This window comes from Pelmatolapia mariae, linkage group LG16_19 (assembly GCF_036321145.2).
Source record: "Pelmatolapia mariae isolate MD_Pm_ZW linkage group LG16_19, Pm_UMD_F_2, whole genome shotgun sequence".
NCBI lineage: Eukaryota > Metazoa > Chordata > Actinopteri > Cichliformes > Cichlidae > Pelmatolapia > Pelmatolapia mariae.
In genome coordinates this window covers 27,165,516-27,176,217 of record NC_086241.1, presented here as the reverse complement: position 1 = coordinate 27,176,217, position 10,702 = coordinate 27,165,516, and the positions used below count along the sequence as shown (strand labels likewise).

Sequence of the window (10,702 nt, the reverse complement as noted above, 5' to 3'; positions counted from 1 at the left end):
TGCCAAAGAAAACACGGAGGGCGCTTCAAATGAAAACACACATACATGCATATGTACATGGGCGCGTTTAAGAGTGAACCTAAAGCATGATTTTAGCAACAGAGCTGGGTCAAAACATGAAGATTAGGCCATGATGGGTAGTCTTCAAAATAAAAGGGCCAAATTTGGCACTCATATGAACCACTTATAATAATTAGATAGAAAGTCTTCATTTGACATCAGTTTTTGTTGCAATACAAAAACTGCACTGAAGTCAATTAAAATGTTCAAGCATTTTAATTGACTTCAGTGCAGATTCTTTTATCTTTTTTACTGACATATGTCTGTGGAAAGGAAATTGCAAGCAATAATTTACATAATCATAATTTTTAGAATCCTGGTGCCATCATAGTGTTTTCAGTGTTGTCACTGACATCCACCCTCTCTCACAAATGTATGCTTGCTTCCTCCACAAAGTTGTTCCTTTTACATCAACCAGTCATCAGTGATGTTGTATTTTAGTGATAGAGATTACTCGACAAATCACAACTGAGATGCAGTAAATCTTGGATTCACCGGTGGACTGAAACAATTATTCAGGCTAGTCTTCTGATTCTGTTCCAGGCCTCTCAGACCAGTTATATTCATCTTTTAACTTTTAATGTTTATTGCATTTGTCTTGTTACTATAGGAAAGTGGAGTCTGTAAGCATACCTGTGCCAAAAAAAAAGTAATTATTTAGACACCTTTTCAAAGAGTGAGACACAAAGTAAGTTTAACTATCTTAGATTGAAGTAGTACACAAAACTGCTCGCACGTTTCCTGAAAATGAACGTATTCTCCCTTTCTCTCGTTAATCTTTGCTTTTCCTTGTGACAATCGTTTTCTTTAGGGAGTTGAAATATTATTGGTAGAGAAGCAGGCAAACGTTGCCTGCCTTGTCTGGACTCTGCACGTGCGCCCTTGTGCGCGTCTTTGAGGTGCGCACTGCTTCCAGAGTTTATCTGCCAGAGCAAGAGTGTGGCTTGATGTGTGGATTCTGAGAACCCACTGAGAATCTTACTTGTTTATTTTACAGTCGGGCTGACTGTTGACGGTAGGCCAAATGACCCTTTAGCTGCCGGGAAAATTCCCGGTGCTCCCAGCGGGCAGTCCGCCTCTGCTTTGGAATTTATTAAACCACTTTCAGACTTCCGGAAGCTGTTTGCTCTCCACAGACATCCAGCTGTTCTCCAACTAGTCTACGCTCACTTGTTGAATTTCTAATTTGAACTAACACTGCAATATTCACCACTGATGTTGTTATTTTTATATCAACTTGTATTTTTATATATATATTATAGTTTTGTTTTTGATTTATAAAAATGTCTCGTGATATCTTTGGATGCGCTGAAAAGTGGCTTTATTTTGAAAAGCAAGGGCGGAAGCTGTGTACCTCATTGTCTTTAACTTTGAAGTTTAGAGTGAGCCGAAGCACACCGTGACCGCTGCGCTCAGAGCAAACAGCGCTCAGAGAGAGACACACAGACAGAAGAGATCAGTCTCACCTCCTTTCATACTTCGGATCAGACCTCTCCATCATGGATTCGTTTCTGGCTCGCTCTCTCTTCTCCGCCGGATAAACTTTTGGACTTACTTGCGTATCATGGGAATATACCGTGGGTGCGCTCGGACCCGTGGATTTATACAGTCTTGATGGAAATCATGTCACCGCAGCAGGGGACCATGGGACAGAACAGGTCCGACTCTCTGACGGGAGAGAGCAAGGCGCTTCCCGACAGCAAAAAGGTACCTCTGAAGTATTGTAACGTTATCTAGGCGCACTTTCTGTTCATGTGTGCGCGTTTTTGCGCATCGGGTGCGCTTGTTGTGGGTCTTCTTTTTCTTTTGAATGACAGTATGAGATGTAAGACACAGAGCAGTATCTGCAAGAGTGAGTTAAAAGACCGAACGCACGTTTCTGTTCCTGGCTTGTTGGCTTCATTGTGTTATTTTCTGATATGTGTCTTTTTTAAATGTATTTTTAAAAAAAATCAATCTTTTAACCCTCATCTGTGTGCTGCGCATCACGTCTAGAGGATCGTTAGGACTGAATTAAGACGCTTGACTGTTCCTCGTCCATTGTTATTGTGATTGTACATAGTATGAGCGTTTATGTGATCACAGTTTTTCACAGGCTTGATCAAGGTTTGTCCTTGAAGACTTGTGTGGATCCACCCTGTGCACGTGGAATAGTGTAATCTTAAGTGTGGAAAAAAGAAAAGCAAAACCAGAGGACTGGATTCTGGTCATTTTTTCCACCTTGTGATATATTATTATTATTCTAGAAAAAGTTGAACTTTTTACCCAAGAAAAACTCTTAAAAAACAAAACAGGTCATTACTTTGTTTTTTCATGCTGAGTGCAGAAAGTATGGCAGAAGCCAAACAGAAAAAAATATAAAGAGCGATTATTTGTTAATTTCACAGGCAACACGGGCATGGATGTTGCGCCTCGGTTAGTTGCGTGGCTTCTCTTCACTGAGAGCATAGAGTATTTAAACAGAAGAGGGGAAAATAAACACAATTTTGCGTGTCATTCCACATTACCGCCTGTGCTGTAAATCGAGGGCTATGCATTACAATTATATTCATGTAAATATTTCCCTCCAGATCTTCGTCGCTGATAGAGCAGGCGATTCCCAGCGGCTGCTGAACGAACGCGTAGCGCCCCCTCCTCACGCCTGTTTAAAGCAAGTAACTGCAGCTTTCAGCATGGGAGGATGTGAGCGCTAAGTGTGAACATAAAAGTGCCGAAATGCCTCCCTGAAAGCAACAACTGGGTTAGAAAAGTTGACCATAGGTTAACAGGATGTACATGATGGTTGGCAAATATAATATGTACTCATATGATCTCCACTAGTTACTTCTGCACAGTACACTGGTGTTTTTCTAAGTATTTCACCACTTTCCAGGCCTGGAATTATGGTTTTACAAATGATGTTGCTGTAGCCCACCCCAACCCCTCCTTTCTCTTTCCCTTCTCTGAGCAATTGCTGCTCTTTGGCCTGTCTGCAACACACTGGGCTCTGCTCAGCCTTGGGAAGTTATGAGAAATGCAATCTGTCAGCCAGAGCCTCACCGAGTGAGAAAATGCTCATGAAAATAGAGTTTCCACATGCATCTCTTTGAGTAGGACTTGTTTTTTCCTCTCGGATATTTCTGTGAGAATGTGCTTTCTTGAATTGTACGTGACAGGCATGACAGGTACATAATGTGTACTTGTCCTGCAGCTTTACAGTCCAGACTTCCTCTTTGGCTTTAGCACACAGGCTGCATAATTTAAGACTTGAGGCTTCAGGGTGTCCTGCCTCGTGTCATTCACCACGGCAGAACAACAGAACAACAACACCTGTCACCAACGTCGCTGGTGCGCTTGAAAATCTGCGTGGAAATGAGCTGAATTATCAAACTCTTACACAAAACTAATGGAAAAACCCAACCCGATTTAAAGGGTTTCCACAAAACCATGAAGTCAATTCAACTAATTTGTGGGTGTCAGATATTCATCTCAGGCAAGACGTGTCACTGTGAATTATTGTTCCTTTTTAAAAAAAGAAAATAAGCACATTGAAGCTGATGCTTCTTTCTTTTTTCCAAATGTCCAATAACTCACAGCATGTTGGGCTGGGCTGTAGCAACTCTGACCTCTATTACTAACAGGAGTTTGTTAAGAGAGGAATGTCACCCTTAAGTAACTCCAAAAAGATTCCAGGAAGCTGAGTCTTATTTAATTTGGGTCGCTACTTTAATTATTTCTTGCCTTCCTCTGATTGAATCACTGTAGTGTACGTCGTGGGGGAGGAGGAGGGGGAGGTATTGTGAGCTAACAAGGTTTTGGTATGCCGTAGGTTTAAATGAAATAGCTGTGGCGGACATAAAGATGCCTGTCATACTTCTGTGAGTGAGCGCACCATTTATCGTGCCACAGTGGGAATATGTGAACCATCATAAACATCACACGACGATGATATATTTCCCAGCTCCGGCCATCTTTTCTGTCTCGCTGTGACTTATTTTTCTGTCTGCCTCCATCTCGCTCGTTTCCTCTTTTCCCTCCTTTTTAACTGCCGTCACTTCTCCTAATAGTCGCTTTCTTCCCTTCTCTGTAAGCCCTGTATTTCCTGCATCGACCACAGCTAAACAGCCAGCTCAGAGCAGTGCTGACTGTGTACTTTGCCTTCCGTCTCTGTAACCATTGCGTGTTGTACCAAACCGAAAACAGTGACGCAAAGTAATGTCTCGCACTGACCCACGTCTCTCACCTCTCTCTCTCTGACTGTGCAGAAGATGAAGACCCTGGCGCAGAGACGACAGTCAGCTCCTTCACTCGTCATCAGCAAAGCACTCACCAGATCAAGAAGCACGTCCAGGTATCAGCAAACACACATACAGCTGCAAGCTGCTGAGGTGCTGTCACCACTGTGTGCCATATTTCTCCCCTTTTTCTTCATAAACTATTGACCGTGCATGCTTTATAAAGGCTTTATAAACTGTATTTAATGTATTGAAAAAATCCTTTTCCTGTTTTCTTTGCCTAGTAACCTGTTATTTTTTGCACGTACAGACTTTCTAGATTGTTTAAACATAACTTTTCTAGTTGCTCATGTTTGCAGACTTCATGCATTTTGATGGATATTTGCACTGACTCACAAACTTCCTAGAAAGTACTTACCTGTGGGTTTGATGAGGTGATATGCAAGGGTCTAGACAAGAAAGAAAGTATAGCTACGAGGCTGAGATAAAAATCACTGATTAGAAAATATATGCCTCTGATGAGCAAAAGTGGAAGCCTGTGGTTCCAGGTCTGAGGTGTTTAGTATTTCAGACACACATTAAAGTGCCTAATTTCATCACTTAGATTCAGATATTTCTAACCTTTTCTGTCCTCAGACATCAGAATTAAGACTTCCAGGCCTTTCTGACTCATTCATCGAGGGCTTTTAAATCCTCACTTCCGTCAGAACTATCTGGCTTTTCATCACCCTCGTATCTCACAAATCCCTTCATCTTCCTTCAACGGTTTCGGAAATAAGCTATTACAAACCCTCCGGGAAGGGTATTTATTTACTAGAAACTTTGTTTCTGTTATGCACTCTGTTTAATTTTCTGCCAGTGCCAGCGTTTTGGGGTTTTTAGAGGAAAAAACACTTTGAGGCAGGCTGGCTTTTCAAAACACTTTGAGGCTTTAGAAAGTTTTTATGTCGTCATGATTTCACCTACAAGCGAGTGTAGAGAAGTGCTGTTGGCAGCTTTTATGGAGATCAGGATAGGGTGGTAAATCTCCACGATTTAGACAAACTCTTAAATAGGCCAGTGTTGTTGTAGGGTCTGTGTGTGTCTGTGTGTGCATATGCGCTAAACAGAGTTAGAAAGACAACTTAGATGCTCTGTTTGGATGCAGAGTGAGACACCATGAGACCATTTATTGAGTGAAAGACAAACAGAGGCTGCCTGAGAGTCTGTCCAAGTCTGACCTGTGTGTGTGTGTGCATGTGTGTGTGTGTGTGTGAGCTGACCTGACGCTCTCAGCTGTCACCCTTAACCCCTGACCTCACATCAGGAGGCTTAGAGGCCGGTGGAGGTCAGCTGGGGTCAGAACCTAACATGTCAGTGAGTGCGTGAAGTAGTTATTAAGGTCCGGATATGTGTGTGCAGGGAGTGCTACCAGTGGTTAGATGACTGAGAGTAGGTAAAGGCTGATGTGACTTTCATGCAGCAGGTGCTTTTCTTTCTTTCTTTCTTTACTAACTGGGCACTTTTTATTATGAATGCATATTTGTTGTTGTTAAGATTTGCAAACCACATGCAGGCTGTTATAAAACCCCGGAGCCCCAATTAAAGCAGTTAGAATGGGTATATCCATGTGCCAGCAGGTCTTGGCAGTGGGTTGCACATCATTGTATCACTGCTGTGTTCTTTAAAAAGGCTCTGCTGCTGTTACAAACTCTCCTTGCACAAATCTTTACTGTAAGCAAGCAGCTTTTTTGTTCTATTTGATAATTTTGCCCTTATAGGCTAGGATTTATTGTCAAGTCCTTAACTTTATGCTAAAGAGCTCCTCTCTGAGAATAGCACTGACTTGCTGAGTGTCCTGTTGGTCTGGCATTTTCATCTTGCTCATGAAGCTGTTACTCACAATCAGTTCACAGGTTTAAATATTAAACAGTGCAGAGCAGCTAAAGCAGCTACAAAGTGAAACACACCTCAGGCTTTGATTTGAGTTTCTGTTTTGTTTTTTTGTCTCATCTCTGAACTCTTTCCCCCCTTTTTTTCCCCTCTGCTCATGACTCGTGCAGTCAGTGAACAGCGCTGAGTTTTGGCTCCCGTTCACTTTTTGAAATAACAGTGCTACAATGAAACTGAGTTCTGAGGTACCGGGGGAAAAAACAAAAAACAAAACGAAGGATTAAAAAAAATTGGCATGGTGAAGTTTCCATTGTTTGGAGTGTGTCTTTTTTCACAAGAGATATTTTTTTCACAGCTTCTACTTCTTTTCTTCCCCTCTGTCCCTGAAATGCGTCCTTGCCTGCGTTTCCCATCAGCCCTAAGAGGCACCTAAAGGGTCTCTGGACCTTTAGCGCAGCCATTTACATCACCTCTGTGCACAAACTCTCACACTTCATCTCGAAGTATAACGTCATCCCTTTGCCTCCCAACTACAGTGCGGGGGATTAAGGGTCTCCTTCAACCTTCAGGCAATGAAATCTATACACATGGACCCTTCCTGACCTCACACTTTCACAGTGTCACCGCAACACACACGCACACATAAATGTGACAACCACACGGCTCTTTGCTTAATCTCAAATCTAATCTTATTCCTGAGTAATGACTTTTAGAAATGTAAAAAAAATTAAAAACATCTCAGTTTTCACCTTTTTTCCTGGTTGTTGATCTCAAAATGACAAATACAAGAACACACACCCACTTGCACATCATGCAGAAATCATTTCCTGGTTGTAATAATGAGCTCTGTTAAGGATATCATGGCTGACAGCCCCTAGGCAATTCTAGCTCCTGATTCTGACCTCATCCCTGTGTGTGTGTGTGTGTGTGTGTGTGTGTGTGTGTGTGTGTGTGTGTGTGTGTGTGTGTGTGTGTGTTTCCTCGTCTATATCAGGGCACTGGTGTCAGGATGAACTAACATTATATTTTGCCTATGAACCTATTGGATGCACTCAGAGCAAAAAAGGGTCAAGGTTTAATTGTTTTATGTGCAGTAGTGAGTTGTTAGTGAGTTATTGTTAATGGTTATTATAGTGTATCTGAATCAGATGTTGCCTGACTGTTCAGTTTCCTTCAAATCTGTAGAGCTTTTTAGCCTTTTTTTAGCTTTTTGTTTTTGTTTTCCCATCCTTTTAGGGGTCTAATTAGCAATAGAAAGATGCAAAGTAGTCCCCTTTTCAGGTTTTAGGAAGGTTAAGGAGTTGTTCTGTAGAAGGAAAAAGGCACCTATACAGATAAAAACAAATCAAAGCTCCTGACCTAGTTACAACTATAGTAGGAATGTAATTCAGAAATGTGTGAGTAATGAAGTGAGTAATCTCTTTATTGTCAGTCTTACTGCAGTTTTCTGGGGGGTTTTTATGCCACGATAAACAAAAGCTTCCACTGTGATTCGGGCGATGGTGCGGAGTGGAGTGTGTTTATGCAAAAATGATGTCTTCCCAAATCCGCTTGTTAACAGACGGTCTCTTTTCACTGCTTCGTGCACAGAGATGCCAATTGTTGCTTGTCTGAAGATCTTTTATCTGGGACAAAGAGGTCAGGCTGTTGGTGATTCAACCCTCCTCGTACAGAAACATATGCAAAGGTTCAACGGGTGACATCTCTTGTAGTTGGGGGAAGGGGGTCTCCAAATTAAATAACGTTATCTGCACTTCACCAGTATCTCCTCTGCTCTCTGTTTCACTTTGCGCAGAGCAGAGGAGACGAAAGAAGAAACTAGCTTTGACTGAAGACTGCTGAACTGTGCTGACATTTAATGAATGCACACAAAATGAATAAAATATTTAGCTTCTTACATTATTTTCCTTTCAGTTTCTTCCTCCTTTAATTTCTTGTGGCTTGGGCTTCCCCTTTAAGGCAGTGAAAGAGGAAACACGGACATCTCTGCCTTTGCTCTTTCGTCCTATCTTTATTTTTATTCCCTGTCAGAATTTACGCGTTTCATAAGAAATAAGAGCGAGGCTGAAAGTTTGCTCTGAACATATTTCCATTTATTTGCTTCTTCTCGCCATGTGTTGGCTTAATACAGGAAAAGCAGATTTGCCACCAAAGACAAATTAGCTGCAGACAAATTAATGACACAGATGATGCACAGAGACACATAAATGACACTCAGAGTTCTTCTCAGGGTTATTATCAAAGCTGAGCAGATGGACACAGTTATATAAGTGTGTGTCATTTCTGCCCTGAGGGAGTCAGTCTGTTCTGTCTAGGCTGACTGTTTGACAGCTGGGGAGACTTTAAACTGTGCATCAAGACACAGCAATATAAGCAAAACAGCGCATCAAGCCCCACTAAGGTCCCGATACAATGGGAAATACCTGGAACTGGAAATAAGTGGTAAAAAGAAAGTGGAAACAATGAGTGGAAAGAAAGCTAAGCAACAAACAAGACAAGCATAGAAAGTTCCAGCTGTTTGTCCAGCTGTTTTCCCTCTGGGTATGTAGCACTTACACCTGATGGATCATACTTATGTCCATGACTAAGGCTTTACTTATCTTCCTCATCCCGGCCTTCATGATTTAAATACTCAGTGGACTAAATGTGTGTTTTTGCTGCACGAGGCCGAGGAGATGCCACAGTCACAGGCTTTTCTTTACACGTGAAAAAGCTCCATTTCTTTCTGCAGCTGGGTTTTCATTTGAGCCGTCACAATAAGTTAACAGAGTCTGGCTCAGTGATGAGGATGCTTTTCTTTGTGATTCAAATTTGGCCTTTTTATTGAACACCAATTCTGTCTTCTTTATTCTCTGTAACGCTTGCTTTTTATAATTCCATCCCTCGAGGTTTATAACTTCGTAGTTCTCGGTTTCATGGTGTCATTTTCTTTTCTCGATACGCTCAACTCCTCATCAGTCAGGCGTTTAACGATTAGGAGCCATTTTTTCACAAATCTGTCAGTTTTTGCTGTGTAAATGAAACTCACTTGTGACTGTCAGACTGGGTGATTTATGCTTATAAGACTTTTATGCAGAAATGTTTCCCGCTCCTGCTTAAATATTCATGCGGGGACATTAGTATGCGGCGTTGTGCAGCTCATTGTACAACTCCCGCTCCCCCCTCCCATATCGTGTTTTAGAAAGTCAACAGTTCTCCTCACGGAGCCGTGCCTGAACAAAGGTGGCCATGTATGCGCGGGCGGGGTGGACGCTCAATTTATCAACATTACACGATGCACATTGGAGCCATTAGCTGTTCATCCATCCGATTCAGCTGTCACTCTTACATTTAGGAGGAAGGGATGTGCGGTGAATACGGAAGATGTTGCCCTTTTTGTGGGGAAGTGAGATGTGAAAGAGGCTTTACAGGAAGGTTTGTCCATGTTGATCTGTGTGTGTGTGTGTGTGTGTGTGTGTGTGTGGGCTCTTCTGACAGAAGCATTTCTCAACTACATTTCGGTGTCCCTCTCTGTTTTAGGGGTGTGCAACATTACGTTATGGTGCCATCTTGAATGATTTAATAAGAGCCAAGTTCTGCAGGCCAACATCTTCCACTGAATCACTGATGCTCTGCTGGCTAAATTCATTGAACCTAATTAAATTTACTGAGCCCACATTTGAATTTATTTTTGGATGACACACAAAGACAAATAATATGAAAGTACTCTAGCGTGGCCGTCTGGTTTTTGTTAATTAGTTACGTAACCGCTTATGCTGTAGCTGGAAGGACTTTGGCGAATCAGAGATTCATCTTCCCTGGCTTCCAAATATTGGTTCTTTCTCAGAGTTTTGCAGCAGAAAAGTGTGTCCTTGCATGTGTCCTGGTAGGCATCGGGGGTGAGAAACTATCCTAAGAAGAGGGCGTGTGCATCGATTAGAGTGTATGTGTTTGTGTTTGTGTTTGCACACGTCTGTTTACATGAAAGAGACTAAGAAAAGCGGAGAAAGATTTAAAATGTGTATGTAAGTGGATATTTGGGTCTTTTATCAGCCACCGCCAGATAAACAGGAAAGGATGGAGCTCTCAAATGATTTCCTCTTCCTCTAAAAAATGATTTTGTCTCGTCTTAAAAAATAGCCCTTCTGTTAACATCTGTCCATCAGTGAGACATAATATTGACATCAAGCGGTTTTATGAAAACAAAATTACAGAAGTGTCCAGCTTTCTCTCTGCGGCTTTTTCAGACAGTTTTAAATCCCCCGAGTTATCTCTGTGGCGAATCTTAAAAAACAAAAATGATGATCTTTTTACATGTTTCTCCAAATATCTTATGTAACATAATTTATTTTTGTAGCCAAACAATTTCCCTGATGTTCTAAAACTATAATCTTGTCTTTTTTTGTATTAGTTAGATTACGTGCGTTGGGAATAAGAGTCGGAATGAGGAGAAAAATGAGGAGGAATGCTCAAATTTGGAGCTATTTGGAGGGTCAGCTAAGCCTTTTCACAGCTTGGCTCACATGCTACGTGGGATTCCTGCTTTCACTTACACGATTCCTGGTTGTTTCACATTC

At 41.7% G+C, this 10,702-nt stretch overlaps 1 protein-coding gene across 1 annotated transcript in view; it reads left to right on the top strand.

Moving 5' to 3' along the window:
- The first annotated feature begins 1,470 nt into the window (after positions 1 to 1,470).
- The window catches only part of LOC134645546 (rho GTPase-activating protein 20-like), a 31,166-nt gene continuing 21,934 nt past the window's right edge, over positions 1,471 to 10,702 (top strand). The window contains exons 1-2 of the mRNA XM_063499025.1: positions 1,471 to 1,767; positions 4,305 to 4,390. Coding sequence (XP_063355095.1) covers positions 1,675 to 1,767; positions 4,305 to 4,390 — 179 coding nt within the window. The 5' untranslated portion in view covers positions 1,471 to 1,674. The remainder of the gene's footprint in view (positions 1,768 to 4,304; positions 4,391 to 10,702) is intronic.